The 24817-nt window shown below is 40.8% G+C and overlaps 1 protein-coding gene across 1 annotated transcript in view; it reads right to left on the bottom strand.

Moving 5' to 3' along the window:
- trabd2a (TraB domain containing 2A) overlaps window positions 1–24817 on the bottom strand; it is a 52028-nt gene that overhangs the window by 7706 nt on the left and 19505 nt on the right. Inside the window, exons 3-5 of the mRNA XM_076079872.1 lie at window positions 20181–20327; window positions 19520–19694; window positions 537–627 (exon numbers count right to left, since the gene is read on the bottom strand). Of these exons, the coding sequence (XP_075935987.1) occupies window positions 537–627; window positions 19520–19694; window positions 20181–20327 (413 nt within the window). The remainder of the gene's footprint in view (window positions 1–536; window positions 628–19519; window positions 19695–20180; window positions 20328–24817) is intronic.

The raw sequence follows: 24817 nt of genomic DNA, 5'->3' as shown, positions 1-24817 counted from the left end.
CTCTGTATTTCTCACTTTCTCAGTCTCTCCTGTCATCTCTTGTTACTCAGACATTTCTTCTGCTTTTTATGGAGGTTTTTCATTTTTTTTTAATTGCTGGAACAAAAATGGCCCTGAGAAAACCAATCATTTAAATATTCTTTCATCATAAATCATTATAGGTAATGTTGATTTTTTTTGTGTACAATTTAAGGTTTGTCTCATGTCTGGATTTGTACCTAAATCTGGCTTACCAGCAATTTACCCTTCCCCATCATTAGTGAAACTAAAGCTTTTTCCATTTCAGGAAACACATTTCTACAATTTTAACTCACGAACATAAAACATAAACTCAGTGTTGATACAATTACAAGAAAAAGATTTCTTTGATTTCAGGAGGATAAATTAGTTAAATATGCACATGTATTGTCATGATAAATCACAAAATGCAGGTCGTTAAATGTGTCGCTAGAGATACCTGTGTGTGTATGTGTGTGTGGGGGGGAGGTGTGGGGGGGGGGGGGGGGGGGGATTAAGCATTTTAGCAGTAAATGTACCTGTTTACGGGCTTCCCAGCAGGGGTGTGCTCCACATCATATCCCTGGCGACGAAGCACATCAATGACTGTATTGTTGCCAAGAAAGTGACCTGCGACCAAAAAAGAAAAGAAAAGTGATGACCTCCCCTTCCGAATGCTAATGATTAGGTACTGCAAGCAAATTGACAGAGCCAGGCTAGTTGTTTCCCCGGCTTTTAGTCTTTATGCTAAGCTATGCTAACCACCTTATGGCGCATTATCGATCTTCTCGTCTAAATCTTGGCAAGGAAGTAAATCAGGTTATTTCCCAAGATGTTGAACTATTTCTTTCCTCTTGCATCCTTTCATACTTGTGCTGTGTCCTAAACAATTAAGTGCTCGACTTTTCTTTGCTTTCTATTTCCTACTTTTACACCTGCTGATTTACACCCTTTCCATTCAGCACCACCTCTCTTCAGCTTTTTCCTCTGCTACTTTTATTTCATAGACTATCCTTCATTTAATTTCTCTTCACCTCTTTGTCTCTCTTTCTCTGTCCTTGATGATTCTTCATCCGCCCTTATATCAGCCATTTTTTCTCCCTCCTCCATTTTCATCTCTCCATTCTCCTTCTTCCGTATCTCTAACTTCCCCTCTTCCCCTCTTCCTCGCTCCTGACCCTCTCAGCTCCGGGAAGTGGGGGCATTGAGGCTTCAGGTTGCCATGTCAAGAGGTCTCCATTCTTCCCCTTACTCTGACAAGGGGGAGCAGGGGCCCATTGTTTGGGCCTGTTCGGCCGTGGCACCACAGAGCTGTGTAAACAATGAGCCCCGGCACTTTAATCTGGCCCAGAGCCATCGATAGAGAGAGGTTGGCCTCGATTCACTATGGGTGCCATCATGCTGCCTCATCTCTAGAACTAATAAGTGTTGGCTAAAACTATGTCCCAGTGTGTAATAACCATGGAAGAGGACTATCGGTACTACCGAAAAGTGCAACATTTGACAAAATGTAATAACCTCTTTTTAACTAGTATTTTTGGTAAATGCAAGTGATTTTTGTCTGCTTAGCAACTCGAGAAACACTGTCCCAAAATAATAAAGTCTGATGGACCCTTTAAAACCTGATGGTCAGGTGGTGAGTTAAATGAATAACCAGCAGCTTTTAAACTCTCCGTGGGACTTGGAAACCAGACAGAGAGACAGAGTTTCCCAGCCTGCCCACGTTTAGAAACAACTCAGTGTGATTTATGTGAGTTTACTTCAGAGGATTAAGGTGGGACAAATGAAGCTGTTCGGCACAATGTAGGGCCACAGAAGGGTGGGCGGAATTCAAAACTTCAAAGGGACACACACACATACAAATTCGTATACACACGCAAATTTTAATAGGAGGTAAACCATCAAAGGTGATGTGTCCCCAAAGGATTCAATGTGTTTTTGGGGACCGAGTCTGGAAAAAAAAACTCTCTGCTATTATATGCTTGAGACAAGAGAAGGAGATATTTAAATAACCCTTGGGCACAAAACAAAAAACAAACGAAACGGTTATAAGGGGTCTGATGAATTGCCAAAACAAGTCCAAAACCCAATTCTAAAAATTGGAAGAAGCTTTTTTTTTAGGAGATCAAAAATGACACCCTGTTTTTTTGAGAGAACCTATTTTGGGAAAAATGTTTTGGAAATTTGACAAACAAAAGACTAAAGGATGACTTTAATGGAGGTAATTTGTTATGACCAGCAGTCCACCTTAACAAAAAAAAGTTTTTTTCCTTGAAAAAAAAGGCAGAACCTGCAGCCGGCCTTTGCACCGATGTCACGGAATTAAAAACAACAACGAATTCAGACACCTTTGATTAAAAATGATTGATGCCACGGAAAAAGGCAGAAAGTAGGAACAGAAAATGATGTTTTAGAAGGTCTGCATTTTCCTGAAACTAGGCCTTGTGTATGATGTAGCCTTTGGCAACTGACCTGAACTTTGGGCCCCAAATATGTCAGGTGATTCGTGACAACTACATCTCTCTGTTTCTCTCTCATCCTGCTAATACTTGCGACCAAGTAATACATTAGTCTGTGTTTCTGTCAGAAAGAAAGAAACCTCATGCAATCCTGGATGAATATTGTTCCTCAGCCTATGGAAGGGCATTCATTTTTTCTGCAGAATACAAAAAAACACTATCTAAATAGCAACGTCTGTGCGGTCAAACACTGAAAAGACTGTGGTGAGAAAACACCTGCGTCTCCTTTTCCTACAGCGACACAGCAAGCATCAATGCCTGGGTTAGTGAGGACATTTTTAGATCGTTGGGAGCCACACAGTGACTCACTGCACATAGCAAAACTACTTCCATATTTAATACTTCTACATTTGCTTCAAAACAAAACACACATGATAAAAATGCTAACATTGTGGCGCTAACTCGTAAATAAAGTTGCATTCTTCCATGCAGTGTTAAGTTTAGTTCTGCTACGCTGGTTTCAAGGAAAATCAAAGTATAACAGACATTTTTTCTGGTTATTGGTTTTCACATGGCAAATCTAAATAAAAACATTTCTTTGTACTCCAGCTATAAACATTTGATGTTATTGCTGAGTATAACTTCCCTCTCCGCACTACATAACTTCAATAAATGAATTCAAATTGATTTGATTTGGACATTATTACAGTTTTCCAAGTTATGGCCCAAAATGTGTCACATCAGTGTTGCTTTAGGTTCCCGACATAAGAAATAGTAGGAGTCATATCCGTTCAGGCTCCTACTAGAAACTAGAAACAGGCCTGCAGACCATAGTTGAGGCCCAACCCCCTGATTAAGAAGCCCACTTCTGGAGTGACATCTGACATATATTTCCACAGATTATTTATTTAGGCCAATTTCATACATTTTAAAACTATAAAATGGGCCAAAATATGTACATCAATGCACAATATGTAGACTGTATGTCTTTCCAGGAGCAGTGAGATGGCAGAGATAATGACCAGGGACAGACCTGAAAGCTCTCATTCACAGCTAACTCCCAACACGCAGCGACATTCATATATGGCACCACTGAGTCACAGATTAGCTCATGTCATGGTTATAGAAACTTACAGAGTTGGTATGTGTGGTACTGAACTTTTCAATGAAGTGACAGCGTTTATAACAGTCTATAAGTGTCTGCTATTTGGAGGAAACACAATTGCTGCCTAGATCCAGGAAGTGGGACTTTCTTATACCGCACAGAAGTTGTGTGGGAGGTGAAGGTACTGTTGGACTGTAAGGCTGCATGTACAAAGCACACAACTTTTACACCAGACACCAGGGTTCATGTCCTGTGCTCCATATGTTATTAGCTTAAGGATTCTAAAACATTTGGTTACTGTTGCGGAAAAATTGTTTTACTTAAAATAACCAAAAAAATCTTTGCAAAAAACAATCATTTTGCAGATACTGTACTAAATTCATTCTCCACCCTTCAAATATAACAGTTGTTTTTTTGTGTGTTTTTCTTATGGACTACAAATTGCATTTTGCAACCCTGTTGTACAGTGACAAACCCTTGCCACACACTTGCCGAAGCAAAGTTGTTGTTAATTAATGTATTTTTTGGAGACGCGTTGATAATTGAAATAAGTCTACTTCTTCTATATCACATCTGGAATTGATGATGCTGGCTTTGTTTTTAGACTTTTTATGAATGTCTTTCAGCATGAGATGATGTCACTTGACTTACAATATAAGATTTGCATGTAAAAAAACAGTTGAAAGAAATGGAATTGTAAGTTAGAAAACAGATCACTTATGTTGTAAGGAAAGTGAAATTATCTCGTTATCGGCGTGCAGAAAGGTTTCCTTCAAGTTAAAGACAAACCGTTCTGCACACCTGTACTTAGTAAGAGGAACACCAGATGAGAACCGCAACAGTATCCGTCCTTAGGAAGACATCCAGTCTCCACAATCAGCGGCTCACATTATTAAGAACATATGGTAAGTCTTAAATAGCGTTCCTTTTCCATACACATCGATATTTACATTACAACTTGTAACCACTGCCCATGCAGCAGTTCTCATAACATTACGGCATGTTGGATAAACAAACGCTACAGGCAGTACCGAGGCCATTCTGAACCCGTACAGCCATTGCTAGCATATTCCCTGCTAGTGCGCTATTACCACCACGACTAAGATCTGAATAAAGATGACAGTGAGGTGTCTGGTACTTTCTTTAGTCTATAGTGTTTTAGTTGCCAATAACATAAAGCCACAAACTTTTGGCTTGAATACGCCTTGCCACTGGCCAATATTTAAGGCTTTCTATTCTTGTGTAGATATTTGACACAGCCGTGGTTTTAGGAACATAAATTACACAGGCATGTTAAAAAAAGAGAGTTAAGCTACTCAAACTATTATCAAAACTAAATAATAGACTGACGTTTAGGATTTGACATTTCTAGGACATCGGATGTACTAACCAGCCAAAAGATTTTACTGGAAAATCATTGTATTGGCTCAGCGAGTTGCTAACAGTCGAGCAAAAGCTCAGGGTCTTCAACAGTCAAGAAGACGAAGCCATCCATAAAAGTGACAGGCATGTCAAAGACAAGTAACAGAAAAACTATTAGTTTTCCACTGGCATAGAGATCACACAGCCAACCTCCTGTTTTGCAGCTAAATGAACGCTCATATCAAATGTCTGGAAAAACAGGCTCTGCTTAGATAGCACTTCTTCTTATCCCTGCTTAAATCATACTGTTTTAAGTCTTTGATGGACAGTCTGTTCACCCCTCTATTAAAATCTCAACCTCACCTATTAGCAGGCAAGTGCGAAAGGAACAGGGCACTGTTGCTCTCAGAAATTAGACAATATGATAAAATACTATCAAACAGGTTGAGAGTCATTATGAGGTATTATAATGTAATCTATCAGTCTTTACTTCATTCTTTAATCATTTGTGGTAAAATACATCACATTTTTGGTAGCATTCAGTTGAACATACTGTATTTTTGTACAATCATTGAAATCAGCTCTTGGCAGCACTAGAGTAGTCATGGGATTACCAAAGTCCTTTGGATTCATCCTAGTGGGACCATGAACGTACACAATTGCAATCTGTGAAATAGGTGTTTCGATGTTTCAGTATGGAAGTGGTAAACCCCCCGACCAACTGACATTGGCATCCCTAGAGCCACTTTGCTAAAATGTTGGATGGCGACAGGAATACAGGAATCAAGCAGAAAAGCACTAAGTGCTTTATGTTAACATATCTTAACCGCAATTCAATTACTGGATAGCAGCAGTTAATGTTGTTTTTTTCAGACTTTGATAATTTATGTAACGTAGCCAACTTGTGGTGTTGAGACCTAAGAGCCTCTTAATGTTAATATAATATTCATCCTAGCAGGCACCAAGATTCTTTACCACTGGATGGGTCTTGCAAAAATTGTTTCAAAAATGGATGTTTTCGCCTGGAATCAATTTAGGATGATGTTACTTGCAACTATATGTTGTCATTTTGATCCAAATGCTGCAGGATAAGGATATGCTTAATATATTAGCATAGGAGAGAACGTCGGGAGCCAAAACCAAGATATGTTAGGTTAAATGTGTCTGCACAAAAGCCTGAAAATTCAGCTTTGGTCACAAGAAAAACAAATCTTGCACTGTCATTGGTTTTAACCACTCCAAAACCTACAGCACACTCAATTTTACCTCCAATCTGTTGCATCCCTCAATCCTCCCTTCTCTGTATTCTATCTCATAAAAATAAATGGTACGTTTGTACATTTCAAAAAACATAGATTGATGAAGAAAGAGTGAAGTCCAGTTTTAGGTTGAAACTACTGACTGAGCCAAACTAAACCTCCACATGTTGTTTTAGTGCTTCTGCTGCTCGGCCGTTAATGACCTACTGTATGGACCTTGTTTCTGAGCATGATGTCATCATTTCCTCAAGTCAAATGAACATTTTAAATCTACGTTTTTGAGCACACCCTTAGACAAAACACTTTGGTCGTTTGCAGTATCTACAAAGGGAGCTACGGTGTTAGCATGGCTAAATATCTCATCTATCTTGTGTTAACATTCAGTTCTGGTTGATTTTGGTTCTTTTTAATGACTTTATGTGCATTCATTTTTGCCTTTGTCTTGCATCATTTAAACCGTCTTTACCCAACACGCATGGTATATTTTTTCCAGCACAAACTCAATTGTCTGACTTGTCATTTTGCAAATTTGATACTGTGCAAAGCTGCCAGGGACCCAAAGTACAATACAAAATGGCAGAGGTCTTTAAAAATGTACATGTTTTTATATGATAATCACAACTCTTAAAACAGTTCAATGTTGTAAAAAATATTGTTTCACTATCCATGCACAAAAATACAGAAGAGACATTTATAAAACTATAATATAGCCGTATTACAGGTGAAGTGAATTTATCCCAACTCGTTCTTGTTCCTCTTTTATTGAAAGTCTATCTGTGCCATTCTAATTCACTGAATAAATTAACAATTATGTTTTTAGATTTCCTTTAAAAAAACGTTTTTGTGGTCTACAGAAATAAATGTAGACACTACGAGAAAGCCCACATCAGCACTATCAACTGCTTTGCTCAGCTTGTCTCTATACAATATATATAAATAAAGTTATGTTACTAGAAATAAAAACATAGTCAGTGTATTCAGAGATTACTCCTTAGGGTTAAATCATATTTTTATGGGATTTATTAATATTTGTTCGTGCATATCCATCTTAATTTTTGATACTGGAGGTTTCATTGATACCATTTAAAAGAAAATGTGATTTAGTGTAAGTGACGGTTTGTATTTTATGTCAACTGCTGCTATTATACCTCATAAATTGCCAAAATGAAATGCATTTGATAATCTGTTATGACTTCCTGAGTGTAAGATACCGGCGATATGAGAAAGCTGTGAACACAGCGGTGATATGGTTGTATGACTTTGAAAAGACCCAAAACAGCAAGCAGAGAGCACAAACACACTCTGTTCCGTGAAATAAGCCTTTCTTAAGTCAAGCCAAAGAATGCAAACACCTCAAACACCACCAAAACATTTCTCTTTGGGTTTCTCTCAGCCATAGTGAGACGCACAGTTCAGAAACAGGCTGAATTCAATAGGTCATTCCTTTATTGTCAAATTGATACGATCTCTATTTCGTAAACAGACACAGGCTGTTGAAAGAGAGATGGAGGGAAGACGAAAAACAAGTTGACGCAAAAACAACATCGGGACTCAGACAAAAAACCAAACGGTTCAAGACAGACAGAAGCAGAGACAAAGGGAATGAGGGCTGATGCCAATGGTTGAATTTAACATGGAAAGAAGAAGAAGAACAGGAATAGAGACAAAGAGAAAAGGCATGCAAAACAACACAGGAATGTTAAGTCGTCAGATGCCAGACTGTGATGGCTGAGGATAAGAGCATCCTGCCTTCGGTTCAGGGCTTAAACACCTCTCTATTGAGACTGTGTAGACTGTATCTTGACACAGTGCCCATGTAAAGTCTGCTATACAAAACAGGAGTGGAGCCGGGGCTGCTTGAAGTGATATCTTAGTTTGGCATGCAGGTTTTCCAACCATTTCCAAAGCAGAACCATGGAGACAGGGTCTAGAAAATGACCTTTGAAGAGATACAAAAAAGTACATTTCTTTTTAAAAAAAGAGTCAGAACTTCTCACCTCTAAAAGTCCTAAATCATTAACTTTAAACATACAGTAGATGTTGTTGTAGCAGAGGAAATGTGAGTCGTTGCTTTCTTCACCTCCACCTCATCTGTAGTTATCACATATCAGGACACCTTGTTTATCTGGGCAAATGCGTTATTATTAAGTAGAATCATCTCAATGTTTCTGGAACCAATGTCCCCGCCGCAGACAAATGTTGATGACTGATGTTCTGTTAAAAAAGCATCTAAGTTAAATGTATTATGGGTAGTATTTGGGGGATGTGCCCAGAATGATGGGAGAGGTGGTTTGTTTAGCTTACAAAGAAATCTTCATGAGTAAAATTGCAAAGAACAAATGTATAATTTGCCGCAGCTTTATGTTCACTTGTGGAAATTAAAGATACGGATTATTAAACATGCCCACATTTTAGTCACTTAGTCTTTTTACATGAATTATGTTTCGCCGTGTTTATCGTCAGGGTAAAAAGAGGAAAAATTGTCTGCACAAGTTCTCTTGAGATCGTGCTGAGCAACTTCAGCTTTGAATTTATGCTAAAATAAATGAGAAACAGAGCACATAAGAGGCCTGTGGTGTGAGGTTGTTTTTTAAATAAACTCACATTCAAAATTTGTGGTGGCACACAGCACTCTGGAGCCGTGTTAGGGTTTACATCTGTCAGACTGCAATAGTCTCTACACTCGCCTCAGTTTTGCTCTTTCTGCCAAGAAATTATGGCGCTTGAGCACACACCAGCTCATTCACTGTGGCCATATGAAACAGTGATCAAAGTTAGAAAATTCAGTAAAAGTGAGCAGTTCTTAAACCAGAGCACTGCTAGCTCTGAATGTCCCTGCAACTGAATGTCTCCTTTTCACCTAGAAATACTGTCTCAGAGAATATCCGTATGATAAAAGAAAAGAGATTTTAAAAGCAGTTTAAGGGGGGGGGGGGGTACCTGCCCACCTGACCTCAGGTCGGCTGAGTTTTTTATATTGACTCTGAAGTGCCGTACAAAATCGCCTTTTTTCATACTAACTGTAGGTGTAACATAAATGTAGTGATGTAAAAAGCACAATGAGTATGAATCTAAAGTTTTATAAAAGTAAAACTCTTCACAATTGTGCTTAAGTATACAGTACTTGTGTAAATGTACTTTGCACCACTGATCAGATCCAATTCAGGAAAAGTCCTTTGAGTGTTTGAATTCTCTTCACTTCGAGTACATTTTTTCAAGTGCAAGTCTACTTTGTTTCTGCCTGTGTCAGTAGAGCATGTTAGATTAACTTTTTGGTATCAACAAAGTATCTGTGAAAAATTAGACAATTCTTCTTCTTCAGTTTGACATTACCACAGAGAAATCTACATTTGGAATACAACAGGTGTATTGTTCTGATAGATATGTTGAACTATTCTGAGGGGTTGTGAGATGGTTAACAGGATAGGAAAGCAGAAAGACAATTTTTGCAGCACAAAATGTAATTTATTTTCGGATCATTTTTTCTAATCTTTGCATTTTGCTCACGAAGTACTGGATAATTGTACACCGTTATGCTCAAATAGAATGATCTCAGTCTTTGGTTGCAATGGCCACCACACATAATGCAATTTGTGATCAGTAGAAAGAGGGGTTACAAGCCCAAAACAAAGTTGTGAAGCCCTGTGATGGACCAGACTGACTGAATGAGGCTTCACACACTGCAGAGTTGAAGGATGCATTGTGGGTTCAAAAGGACTAGATTGGCATCAGTAAAACCATTAGTCTAAAACAGCACCAACAAGTTTTGAATTAATCCGAAGTGAATTTATCTAGGAAATTGAGAACGGTTTCTACCAAGCAACACAACCGGCTGTGTTATATCTAAATCAATCGCAGACTGTTATGCGCTGGAGGTTTGATCGCAATCTTTCAGCTCGTTCAACCAGCAGGAGTTCTGAGACAGAACAGTGTTTCTTTTCCTCAAACGTGTTTCTTTTGCTCGTCCCAACCTTCCAAAACAGTATTCCTTCAGTTTGCATTTTGCGGCCTCCACTTATAACACATGATCCCGGGCCAGCCTCGCTTCCTGCTGCGAGTCTCTGCTCAGCCTTTCATTTATCTCAGTACAGAAAGAAAATACCAATGGGGAGTCGGATGCAAGCTCACTCTTTAAAAAGCATTCCACATCGTAGTTTTTGTCAGATGTTTTCCTCACAGAGCTTCCATCGAAAACACGTGGCTTATGGGGCAATTTTGTGCCTATTTAATTTGAGTAATCTGCCAGAGATCTTGTTGATGTCAAATGAGGCCTGCAGATCATCTGTGATCTATGTCTAGATTATAACTAAGAGCAGATCCAAAGGCTCTGTTTCTGGCTGTGTTATCTTACCCGATCTCCCCCTATGTCACTGTTTAAGTCTTTTTTTCTTCTTTTTATCCTCCTTTCCTGGCAGATTTAGTTACTATGACAGAAACATGTGTCTCTCTTTGTCAATTACCAAACCTCCGTTCATCCCATTTCCTCCCAAATCATTCTGTCCTCTATCCCTCACTTACTAGCTAACTATAGTCTGGATAACACAGTGAGAGTGAGCTTAGCTGTCCAAAAAGTCTCTTGCCTCCCTGCAAATACTTCACAGTGAAGCATGGACAACTTTTACATCTGTGCCAACTACATCATCTGAAACAGCCTGAACAAAAAACGGAAAATCATATTTCTTTAATTACACTCTCTCATTTGCTCCAGACCTTTATTTTTGTAAAATGAAGTTATAAAACCTACGACGGTAATTGAAAATAAAACTGAGCCTGTTAGTGTTGAATGCAGACGATTATATTGCTATTGCTGCATCAACGTGGCATCACACAATTACACAAAGCTCTATTTTTGCCCTAACCCTAACCCTTATAAGATATATAAAAGTTGTATTTATATATGCTCTTTGGCATCCCAGAATCCTGCATGCATTCACACTGCTTGTGTGACGATGCACATAAGCCGTGCATATTCATAGAGCGAACCAGAAAACTCTCCACCCCAATGAAACAAAACATTATTCGATAACTCCAGGGAGAGAGGGAGAGAGTGGAAGCCACTAATCACACAAGTCATGTTTTCCTCTGTCTCTTCATATCTTCATCCCCTCTGGGCAGTGTGTTATGTTTTACCTCCAAAAACGAAAAGGGACATGGCCTGCATAACAATTCCCACTCTGAATCATCAATAGATGCACTGCTGCTTGCTAGTTACGTATATAATTGTCCTTACCCTTTTCCTTTCATATAGAAGTGAGGTATTTGTGGCCCTGGGCAAGGCCTGTTAAGAGCCAGGTCCAGGTGTATACGGAAATACTGCTGAGTTTGAATGGGGTCAGGGGTGAGGAGTTCGACTCTTTCAATAAATCAAAACAAGCTGTTGTGACAAGGTTTCCCTGCTGTGACTGGGAGAGAAGTGTGGGCTGTATGAAATATGTCTTTCAAGTGCAGAGATGGAGGCCTTTGAACCGATGAGTGCAACAAAATGTATGTGTTTAGGTGCCTTTCACTCCGCAGCTTAACAGCCAGTTAGTTTTTCAGAGCGGCTGACAGGTTTATCCTTCAATTTAAGAACAGACAGAGATGTACCACATGATACGTTGCAGATGCTGCTGACATGTTAACATCGCACTGGTAAAATGTGTTTCACCGTTGTATGGGATGTATTTAGGATTGTAAATATGTAAGATAATATTTCACCTCTGAAGAGGAAGAAGATCAAGAGGAAGCTCTATACAGACGGACTAGAAAAACAGGGACACGTGGTCAGTTGTTAAGTGTTTCACGTCCCATAAAAGATGAAGAATTGTACTGTCACTGATTGGATTTTAGTTTTAGTAAATGAACTGAGTAATATGTAATATGAGCTACATGTAATATCAAGATATAGATCAGAATATGTTTGTAATATCTATTTATTTACTTGCAGGAGTGATTCCTAGGAAACAATGCATACATGATGCAATCCGGCACGACCGTTGTAATTCTATCTCAACTCTCCCACAGTCGTATCAAGTTAAATTGCTGCTAATGCAAACCAAACATTTGTTTACTAGTTTGCATTAAAGGCATTTAACTGGCGAAACACTGATTATTGACTGACTTCTTTATCCCCATTGAAATCTTGAGGATTATCCAGTAAAAACCCAGTAAAATCCCATTTATAGTAAAAAAGACCATAAAGCGGAATATGCTTTAGAGCGGGCTTAAAGGTCGACCAGAGCCGTATACGGCGTCTCTACGTCACTCCTCCGCATTACAAATATGGTAACTTTCATTTTTCTGGCTGCAAAAAGCCAAGATGGCGTCAGCCATAATCCAAGATGGTGACGGATAAATCGCAGAACTCAAGGCTTCAAAACTGCAGTTCCCAAACCAATGGGTGACGTCACAATGTCTCTGTCTGCTTCTTATATACAGTCTGTTAGATTATCTTACTCTAAAGCAAGGAATCTGTGTGAATCTATGAACTGTGTGGAGGCAGGGGTGGGGGGGGGGGGCAGAGTTGAATCTCCCGGTGGTTGGGGAGCACAAATAACTGTGTGTGAAAGGTGCTACTTACTGTCTGTCTGTCTGTCTGTCTGCGAGTATGTGCTTAGCATATCTCGAGTAACGTTCATCCGATCTACTTCACAATCGGTATTGCATGGGGACCCACAGGAGTGCCGTGCCGAATTTAGTGCAATTTGGACAACACAACATATTCAATATCGATACACATTGAATAAACGAGCGAACGGCTCTTCAGGCCTCTGCAGACTGAGTCGAGTAAGTCTTCCTTGGTGTGCTGGTTTGAAAAAATGTGAATGAACACTGAAAAAAATCCCTGTTTTCTCATCTTCCACTTCAGCGGTTGATTTTTGGCTGTTATGACGTTTGTCTCTATTCCAGTAAAAAAATTATTCTACAACATGTTACATTCAAAACTGCAACTGTTTTTTTTTTTAAGCAAAAAGGTGTCACGCAAATTTAAATCCAGGACTGAATCCAGGTTTGGCAGACGTTTCGCCCCTGCCTGCTCACTTCCCTACCCAAAGTGTGTGGTAGGTCTGGTCTGGATTTTAATGGTGCTGTATGACATGTGTGTACTCATGTCAGCGACTGCCCCAAACAGTTGTAAACTGGCTGTTTATGAGGGTGAGGTGCTGTGAAAAAAAGCACCACGTTTCTGACTTTCACACCATCTGGGGAAGAAAGAAAAGCAAAAGAGGGCAGCAACCGCAGTGATGTAGTGCTCAGTGTGAAAACACAGTGGAGGGATTCTGGCCAGGTATGTGTGAGAATTAGCCCGGGGATATAAATAGGAATGTCCAGTCAATCAGCTATAACTCTGAGCCTACAATCTTATGTACACAGGGGTAGTTAAAGCATGGTTTATGTACAAGATGCTTTGATAGACATCTATTTAATGTTGTCTAAATTCTCTTATGACTGCTTGCTAAATAAATTGAAATCATTTTATTCCAAACTGTCTGACAGTATAATGTACTCCATATTCTGCACCAGTTTGTTCCAACTCTTTATTGGAGATATAAGATGTTTATACTGAGGGCTATGCTCCATGTGTTTTTTGGCTGCACCATTCAGTCCAATGGAAATATTCTAGTTGCTTTGTGCAAACTTTTAGACACATTTTCCAACATATATGGCATATTTGTGAGCTTTAGAAACTTTGCGATCACTAGATTTAAAAATAAAAGTCTGTGGGTTTAAAACAAAGTTTGGCTGCACTGCGTGCCACCTGGGCATGGGTCACCAGTGATGACAGTATAACAATTAAAACGTGAAAAACTGCTGTTGTTGTCTCTTTGTTTGCTCTTTTTTTCTCAGAAAACATATAGGATCAGATGCTCAAGGTGACTGTGCACCAGAAATAACTTACAAAATACCACCGTTGACACTCGTTATGTCATATTTATTTTTGACTATTACACATATATAAATGTAAATTTGGTTCAGTCAGTACACGGTGCTGACTCTTAAACTGCAGTAGAGTATTAAGTGACTATTTCCCCGCTCCAGTACCGACAGCTATCCACACACTGACAAGTCAAGGTGCTTTGTGTGAGTTATGAGTTCATGTCAAGCTCTGTCATGAGCCGGAGCTCCATTTATTACAGTCTACCCACCACACTAAACAGCTCACTAACCGAGGGGTATTCACTTTAGCGTGGCCCTACCAACCTAAATAGCAAACGATCCAAAGGTGAACCGTAATTGTCTGTGAAAAGAGTCAAACATGTCAAAGTACAGTAACCGTCAGAGCCTGTCAACCACACTGGCAATTACACCACCACAAATATTCAAATTTGTGGTTTTGGAGCGGAGTCTGAGGGGAATCGCGATGTGCTAAGCAGCTTGGGGTTGAGAAACATTGATGCATTCAAGTTCAGCCCGGAGGGGGGAAAAAAAATCAAGAAGAGCCGGCAGAAATGAAGGCCTCAGCCATCAGTAAACATATCATTTTATTAAAGTCAAGAGTGCCAGGGTATGGCAGAGATTATACGGGAACATGGGTTGAGATTGTATACATGGATTGGGTTACTGTACCTATAGAGCGCAGCAATAACCGCTTCCATATGCCTGCCTGAACATATGGCGCTTTTTAAACATCATCCTTTACGTTGAGTGATGGCCGTGGTATTTCAGACAAACAGATAGGGAGGGGGAGACAAATTTCCAGGAGGTATTTACTTACAGTACAGTAAGGTATAGTGAGGCATGACAATACCCTAAAGTCAGAGCAGGGTAAGAGCGGGCAGCGGTTTCATTATACATGGGAACACTGGAAAAAAACCTTCATTTCTGCCCCAATGGATACAACTAGAGCGCTTTATGTTAAGTTACTCCTTCAAAAATACTGCAGGCCTGCTGAGATTCAAACGCTTCCTGACAGAGTGTAAGAACTGGCAAGTCTCATCTGTCATAAATACTACTTCAGCCAGCAAGCAAAGCTTTGTTGCTTATCAAAAACCCACCAGCACCGAAAGCTTGCCAAATTCCAAAACTGCTGTCAGGGCCTTTTTATTCAACAATAGTTGCGTGTGGATGTCAGTAAAAGTCGAGGCAACCGTTCTGTTACCCTACTGACCCCTTTTTAGTTTAATCTAGCACGGAGGCTGAAGGCTATTCAGGGAAAACTGGTATAAAGAACTTAGTGTTACATGCTATGTTTCGTATTCTATTAATCTCACAACGCCCACATAATAGTAAATAAACTGCTGGGTGGTCATCACGAGCGTGCGCTACATAAACACAACACTGGTGTAAGCAGCTCGTATCATCTCCCAGTCAGTCTCTCTTTCTCTTTGTTCTTGTCTCAATGTTCAGTGAAATTAAGCTAAAAATGACGTCTGCAAAATGTGTGAGATGCAGACAGAACTTAGACAGACACACCAAAATGAAAGTGAGTGTACGGTGGGTGGGCGAAGAAAGACAGCAAGTGTGCAGCGAGAGAGAAGCGAGAGGCATAGAAGGATGTGTGTGTGTTCCTCTGGGCCGACCAGTGACCACTTCTGTTTGTTTGACTGTTGCCTCTCTGACCACCACTCTGACCAGACCGCTGCAAAAACAACATTTCTCCAACAGCGAGGGCTGGGATGCAAAACTGGTCATTCTGGTGAGTCTGGATACAACCAAATAACCTATATCTTAGAATTAATATGAAGTTATGTATAGGACTGATTACTAGTTTGGCTACGATTTGGCTGACTAATTGAATACTTCATTTTAATTGGAAAATCTCTCAAATAGTTTCTCACAAACAAACGCTACTAAATGTCTCTATGATATGACAAGAAAATGTATAGATATACATATATATATATATATCTTTCTTGTCTTATGATGACTTGAGACATGGTCCACAAAGTGCACTAAGATACTCATAGAAAACTAGACAGTGGGAGAATGAGTGCATGGCTCTGTGTGCGTGCTGCGTGTTGTGCTGGAAGCACATGAGAAATCATTTAGGGTTAGAAAATGTTAGCTCTGGTTTGGCAGTGTGCGACAGTCGACCATTAATGCTTTCTCCGTAAACAATTTCCACAAAAATAAATTCACTAAATATTTCTTTCCCCATAGACACAGACAAACATTTATCCATTTTTCTTCACTACTGTTATACTTCTAATACTACATGATCGTATTTGTGTGGGGTTCAGCTTCTTTCAATTACAATTTTATAACATTTCTGACAAGATATGATTCAACTACAGGTCAAGATTGGTGATCTACAAGAGGAGCATTGTGTTTTACTGCAGCAAAAGATAATTCATTTAAAACAAAAAAAAAGATGAATGATGCAGGTTCATCATCACATTTATATGATGCTCTTTCTGGCAAAGATGTTTACAGCGCTTCCCTTATCAGATTACAAGTTGTTGCAGTGTACTTTTTTCAGATGCTTAGTGTCATCAATCCTGACAAACATGAATGAGGCTTCCACAAACACGAAATCTTTGCAAGTACAGTTTCCTTCAATGAAGCGCAATCTGCATCCAACCAGGCAAGTTGACAGGGAATAAATTATGGTGTACAAACTGTTTTGTTAACTTGTTGTGGCAATAAAACCTATTATGGGGGAAAATGGAAACCCTCAAAGATTTTCCACATAGGTCAGTCGGGAATCTGCAGGCCAACCTCTGCAGGCTAATGGGATCATTACTGGAGAAGATAAGTATGATACATATGTGGCTTTTTCCCTCTGAATCCGATTTAGTTTGAAGTCTGGATGAATTTCAAGTAATCATAATTTACCTAAAGCTTGCAGCATTGCAATTTTATGTTCGTTTCTGGTCACTGCAACACCTCAGACTGACACTTTAGTAAATCATTAACTGAAAAAAATACAAAAAGCTCAATAATCACTGAATCTGTCAAGACGTCCTTTTGCAAAGATTCAGAGAGACATGAGATGGTCACTGATAAGACTGCTCTCACACCTGACTGCAACATGGAAGTTGAGTACGCTGACATAATGGGCTCCTTTGTAGTGTGTGCGTGTGTGTGTGTGTGTGTGTGTGACCCCTCCAGGGATAATTAGGGACATATTTTTCTCCGATCTGTCTTGGGGGCTGGGGAGTGTGTGTGTGTGTGTACATTTGTGTGTGTGTGTGTGTGTGTGTGTGTGTGTGTGTGTGTGTGTGTGTGTGTGTGTGTGTGTGTTCATGCATATGCACATGTGCGTGCACCCTAATGTGCCCCATCCCGTTCCTTGAACATGCCGATCCAACCTGCCCTCCGTATGTCTAAGACTAGTGCTTCTGGGCTGATTGCCTGTATCACTTTCACTCACCGGCTCACACACATATTCAAACACACACGCACATACAGACACACACAAATACACACAGAGGCACACACCTTTTTAGACCAAGCCCTTGTAAAGGCACCTCCTCAGGGACGCGTCGTGAAATGTACTCCTTGTTAGGGTTTGTGTGTGTGTGTGTGTGTGTGTGTGTCTGCTTTTCCTCAGCTGTTTCCTGTCAGCTCTGAGACCAACAGACTGTGAAGGCCTCTCTCTCTGCTCCAACTTTGCAGCGTCTCTGCTTCTAAATGACCAAAGAAACTTTGGTGGAGGATGTTTTCTGACGATGTCATCACAAGGAAAATCTGACTGTGAAGTTGATCGCACTAAAATGTGATCCCCTCTCCTCCATACATATCCCATAACAAGCTAAATCTAATTTGGGGCGAGCAGATTCTTTCCCATGTGTATGCGCCCTTCACTGCAAAAATATCACACATTTTCTTAAGGCTTTTAAGGTTCCATTGACACATCAACTAAAAGTCCATATTGTGCCATTAATGAGTGAGTGTGATGAACTACAAACCTATGACTGCAAAATGGACATTATAATTTAGCGTTCAATACATCGGTTTGGCCTGTAGACATTTTCGGATCGACAAAAGTATTTATTGAATGATTGAGAAGATAATCGATTGTGAAAGTAATTGTCAGTTGCAGCACTATCTTACTGAATGTCTACTTCTTGGTGCACGTACCCTTCTAGAAACATAATACAGTTTAGAGAAACCTGGCCACAATAATTCAAACTACTTTTTCAACGACATGGTCATTTACCTGCAGATGTCATTTGCACGTATGTATCTTTAGGTTTGCGGCCTTTGTATTCTCTCTTCTGCTATTCAGTGCATAATTACTTTGAACTTCTGCACTTAAAGAAGTCTTACCTTTGGCTTTTGGTTTTTATGTGTGCTTGGAAGATGTTACATTTTTGACGTTACATGTAAAGCACTATCTCGTGTGGAAAGGGTTGAATGTTTGGAATGACCAAAAATTGCAAAATAGCCCTGTCTTCTTATTCTTGTCTATTAGGTAAGAACAATGCTTTGATTAAACAACCAAAGGTCGAACAAACCAATAGATTTCCCCAGAACAAAGACTGTCCAACCAAGAAACATGATTATGCACACACACACACACACACACACACACACAAAGAAGCATCCGTGCTTCAGTAGACGACTTTGTGGAATCGTCTTTGCTGTTATCTGCTCCCTTTATACTCCCTGTTTTAAGTCAAGTCTCTTATCAGGCTCTTGTGAGGTTGCTGCATATAGTTATAGAGGAATTCAAAGAATTGAACTGACATTTCTAAAACTCTGTGAAAGCACTCAAACAGACCAGATGTCTGTTTCTGGTCAGTCCTGAGCTGATAAAAAGGATGTTTTATTGAGCTTCTGCTTGAGAGAAACACCCAACACGACACTGTTTCATCTGGACACTCAGCTGATAAAGCTGTAGATCAATGGTTTCGTCTAGTCTAGTTTAGCGAAGTCAGCTAAGCCGCTGAGCTGAGTCAAATGTTTTGGGAAACATTGTGAAAGATAATAGTCACATCCAATACAGAAAAGAAGGATTGTGGAAATGTTTTTGTGTGTTGTTGGTGTTTTTTTTTTATACAATTGAATAATATAATTTTTAATAGGAAAGGAGCCTTGCAGATTAGAGAGAGAAAGCTAATCAGTGAGTTCCACCTCTCTGATCAACCGGGATTTCTGTCCCCCTTTTTTCTTGTTTTCTCTTTGTCTACAAGAGTTTTGTTAAGCTGCTCAGTTTGTTAAGCTGTCCTTTGCAGAAGTGCCCTCGTAACAAAAAGAGGAATTTAAGTCATTTTGTTGGAGAGATAAAAGTAATCTTATTGAGTGCTTTGATGAACGGAGACTAAACAAAGACCTAAAATACCTTCTTCTTAGTCTGACATTTTAGCCTGAAACACTGGCATCTCTGGAGACAATCATTTAATACCACTGAAATATTATACTTTGTTTCTATATCCCTTTTCATTCATTTCTAGTACATCGTTAGCACCAACCTGCTCCAAAGGCGAAAAAGAAGCTCTTGTCAGGGTGTTCCTCGAGCAGTGCCTTGACCCTCTTCCCCATCCTCTCATTCCTCTTGTAGATGAGCTCCTGTCGAAAGTAGCTGTCTATTTCCTGGGCGGTCACCTGCTCGCTGGGTGGCAGTGTCACATTATTGAAGTTAGGGACCTAGAGGGTGCGAGGGGTTGATGGTTCAGTCAAGCCCACAAAGGGGAAAAGGAGAAGAGGGAGAGGGAGATTTCTTTTGTTTTGTGTTTCCCAGCGCTTTTCATTCAATTTTCACACAGTAAAAGAAACTCTGAAAACACGTTAAAATGTGTATTCAAACTGACCAAGGTGAACTGGGATTGTTGGGCGGAAGAATAGCAAATATAATAGAGAGAAAGACAAGGCACGGATAATGGAAGGAAGAACAGAAGAAGTAAATTGGCGATAGAGAAGCTGATAGAAGGGATGGTGTAGGAGGAGGTGTGGGGGATGAAAGGTGGTCAGAGGGTTAGGGGTGAAGGTAAAAGGTCAAGGGTCGTGTCACTGGGACACTCCAAAAGGTCAAGGGGTCAAAATTACTCTTAGCTTATTAACTACATTGAAAGTCGTTAAAGTTCACTGCTACATAAGAAAAAATAAGATAAGATGAGATGAGATGAGACTGACCTGTGAGGTGTCATGATTGAAGATGATGGAGTTGAGATCTCCACAGTTGTAGTGTCTGATGAGGTCTTCGGTGGTGTACGGGACCTGTAGGCTTCCTGCCCTCAAAGACTCCTGCTGTAATAACGTCTGGTTCAGGGCAAAGATCACCTAGAATGAGACACTGGCAATTAGTTTATATGTTTTTTACCCTGATGGAACCCCCCAAAGGCTCTCTGGTCTCATAGTTGTATATTGATCCAGCGAAAAGCAAGTAAATGTATGTGTATGTACAACAATTATAATTAATAATGCACGACTTTGCTCATGATCACCTGTTTCACCTCTAAAACTGTTCATGTTCTGGCACTTGAACGGGGATTATAGAAGGAAGCTGTGATATTAACTGACAAAAATGAAAAATAAATAGGTTTTAATTCAACAAGATTTGTTTCCTCTGTTACAGTCGATCACAGATGCAAACCTATCCAAACAAGACCAACAGTCTCCTGCCATGTTGGCCGGATTGTATTAATCATCTGGGGACCAGGAATCCGTCGAGTAGTTATTGAGATATTTCAGTCTGGACCAGTGGTGGGCCGTCAACTGACTGACCGACCAACCAACCGACATTTCCATCTCTAGAGCCACGTGGCTAGCGTGACCATAATTCACACATGCATCTCACACATATCTTTTTGTTACACCTTCTCGAGTGACAGAAACCTTGATGTGATCTAAAACCCAAACCGGTGGTTAACAGAGTGAAATACGTTAGATTTACTGAACTATATAGCAAAGGAGACAGTTTGAGTTGTCCCTGCCGAACCCCTCCGTGGCTCTGCTGCAGAGACTCGGCTTTTGTGTGAGCGTGAAATCAGCCAGTGTTTGGTGAGAGGGCCCTGGTGAGCCTGCCGCCTGTGATCAGTACCGCGAGGACACACATATGCATAAATGCACACAAATACACGTGAACACAAACACACACTCTGAAGGTCCTATGGTCTGCGCATAGGCGACCGAGACGGACGCACAAAGAAACCCACCGCCACTCACCTCAGCACATGCTCTCCCTCTGATCTCCCCGCCATGCACACACACACACACACACACACACACACACACACACACACACACACACACACACACACACACACACACACACACACACACACACACACACACACACACACACACACACGCGCACACCTTTCACCCTGCAAGCCATTGATCTTGAGCCTCATAAAAGAGGAAAGTTTGTATGGCTTATTTGTTTCTCAATGGGAGCAATCAGTCAAAGTGAAGATGTGTTTTGTCAGCTGTGGAACTATGTAAATGTGTCTACAGTACGTCTGCATGTTTTTACAATTCAGTGTGCATGTGTGTACGTATTTGTCTGTGTGTGTGTGTGCGCACGTGTGCACTTTCAGATCTTTGTCAAATGAATTCTGTATTGATATGCATACCCGTACGCCAACCCAAGCGGCTGGTTTTTTTTTTTGTTCATGTTCTGCTTTCTAAGGTGCTCTGATGACACTTTTCTCTGTCGGCTGGCCCATTGTGGGAGCCTCGGTGCAGCAGAGGAGAGGAGGAGATGAGGGCAGCCTGGAGCAGATGCCTTCTTGTCAGGGGACAAAGAACCCCTCCGTCACCCTCTCTTCTCGTCTCCCCTGCGCTCCCTCCAGCTTTCATCGGCCGCGCATCAAAGTAGCGCTCTGCATATGAAAAGGGCCCCGTCTTTATGCCACGCAAATTAGCCTATCGCGCCCCTCCCCGACTCATTTCACAAAAAAAAAACACCCTCACATCTGTGCCACGTCCGTGAAGGAAGGCCCTCATCTGCAAGGTCTCCCCTTTTTCTCAGCTCTCTCCTCTCCTCTTTCTCCGCTCGCCGTGCCTTTCAGCCCCTTAAATTATGGCTGTTGAGGGAGGAGGAGGGAGAGCAGGGGGAGAGAGAGAGAGAGGGGGGGGGGGGGATCAGTCATAGCCGGCTAAAAAGAAAGAGAGTTAAAAAAAAGGGGGAGGTTAAGGGATGGAAAGAGATAGACAGGAAGAAAACACAAGCGAGAAAGTGAGGGAGGATATACAGAAAACAGGAGCAGAGCGAAAGAAAGAAAACCTTAATGAATGATTTCTTTCTTTCCACTGTGATCCTCCTCTTCTGTTAGTGCACTGTGGGTCAGCGGGTGCATTTTCCCACTCGGCTCCTTTCATCAGGTCCCCCTGTTTCTTCTTCTCCTCCACTCCCCCCCCCCCCCCACCCCGCCTCCTCCAGCACGCACACACAGACACACCCCTTGCTGATATCAAAGCAAGCGGAGCCAATGAAAGTCAATAATTGTCCTTTGTCATGGAAATGCCCCCCCCCCCCCCTTGTTGAGGTGGAGTGGGGTGGGTGTGTGCATCCAGAGCAAACATCATCACAGTCAGATTCCCACATGTGGAGATTTGAAGTGTTCGGCGTCTCGGCTGAAAAAAAAAAAAACTCTCGCTGCTCTCGCTCTGCAGCACGTTGCCTTCGTTTGAGATTTGCAAGAAAAGTAGCGAGCATGCTTTGGGGAATATCTTTGAGAGGAGGATACATTAATTGCATTCATGAAACGGTTGATCAATTTCCAAAAACCCTTAGCCTGTTGAGAACAGTAATATCAATTCATCAACGGTACGCACGAGGGCCTAATATCAATTTGCCAGCAGCGGCATCATTAGAAGTGAGATGTGTCAAACTGTTTCACACAGTTCCACAAAAAGCCGACTACACACTGAACACAAGCACCTGCGCCGTACAACTGCATCAGTGATGCAGCATAGTGAGTAGTAGCGCTCTGCCTTATTATTTGAAAATCATTATTTGAACATCTAGTGATCTGGTCAAATTCAGATTTCATAGACTTTAAGCACAGCGGACTATTTGAATTCATTGTTCTACTCCACTGAGGTCTCACAAATGTTCACGGCATTGGGCTTATTATCGAGCTGATATCAAGCAGTCTGAACATTTTCATTGCAACGGCAACAAATCTGAGCCGTCACTCGAGTGAGGCAGAAGGGCCCCGCCATAAATTAGCAGAACAACGTCAATCTGGCAAACCAGTTGAGAATTCGAGGATAAAATATGAACTTTTTACAGTTTGTTTTAGTTGTAATTCATTCCAACTAGTTTGCTTTAGAACTGACAGCACTGTTGAGCACAAAGCCCACTTTTAACAGCAGGACAGGATTACGGCACGACAGCCTGCACCGCTCTAACGCAGCTCAACACCCGGCTGCTTTCATGCGACTTCAGTTCCCTCCCCAGTATATTTTAACACTGCCGTCGTATTCAGCAGATACGATAGCGTAAGGCATTTAATATCAGTGTGTCAGCAACACATTTTGTCAGTATATAAATGTATAGTGAACGTAAACTGCCCGTGAGGTCCTGTCACTGAATGAATCTGGTGCAATGGGAGCAGCATATAAACACAGAGATAAACTCCGTGTATGGTAAATTATTCTGATTGGAAGTGCTGGCAAAGGAGTTGGAGAATGTTTTCAGTAACTTAATTTCCTATTTAATTTTGATAAGGAACTAAAGAGAAGCATGTGTGCGCCTGCATGCAGCTATTGTTCTATCGATGTGTTTTCTCTTGTTTTTCTGACTTGTGTGCGTGTTTGTGTGTGTGAGCAGAAAAGCATGTCTCCGGGTTGAGTTTCATAAAAGGTAGCCCGTCCACACTGTGTTGACAAACCATGTGCTCAGACAGCCACACACACAAAACACACAGCACTTGCAGCTATCTCCCAAATATAAATGAAGACTTCCAACAGCTCGTCTGTTTCCTACTGACTCGCTGATGCTATCAGAGTAATGCAACTCTGACTCGCTCTGTCCTACATATTACACTCACATAGGGCACGAGAGGGGAAAGAGGGGATGGCTGCCGATGATGTCGACCAGAAATCAGCAGAAAAAGAAACACAAGACCTGAACCAAAGGAGTGAAGTCCAGACAAAAAGAAAGAGACAGAGATAATGAGAATATTGGACTCTCAGCGCTGATGTTATCAGTGAAATCCCAGAGGAGGAGAGCACGAAGGCAGACAGAAATAGACAGAGAAAAGGGTTCTGAGTTACTTATGAGTGATGTTATCAGTGAAATGTTAGTCGGAGCAGTCGGCCTTCAAACAAGACCTATCAGGAGCACAGCAGCACTGCCAGGGTTTTAAAGAGACTCTGAACTATAGTTCTCAGGTAGTCCCACATTTGAACACCAACACCTGGTTATTTACAGTGGGGTTTGTTTAACTGCAGGAAGTAACCTGTCCTGTATTTCATCTTCCAGACAAGGTGGGGTTATGGGACGGATTTTAGCAGCAGATTTTAGGGCTGATTGTAACAAATCGGCATGGGACCCAATATATGAAGAGGCATAGGTCATAATGTTACACCTTAAATATTGTTCTAGTTTCTTAAAGTTTGCAAAGGTCTCGAATAGATAATGTTGTCAAAACACAAATCGTTTTGCTGCCCGAAAAAGTCTAAAATTGGCAAAATTCAGATCAAAATCAGCAACTATCAAATCAATAAATAAGATTACCAATCTGGCATTCAATACCGATTTGCAGTACTTTTCATTAATGACATTTTTATACATTTGGAACGTTTTGCCATGACATTGG

This window comes from Anarhichas minor, unplaced genomic scaffold (assembly GCF_050575085.1).
Source record: "Anarhichas minor isolate MPS153535 unplaced genomic scaffold, ASM5057508v1 ptg000073l, whole genome shotgun sequence".
Lineage (NCBI taxonomy): Eukaryota > Metazoa > Chordata > Actinopteri > Perciformes > Anarhichadidae > Anarhichas > Anarhichas minor.
The sequence above is the reverse complement of the archived record's forward strand: the minus strand, read 5'-3'. Positions and strand labels throughout refer to the sequence as shown.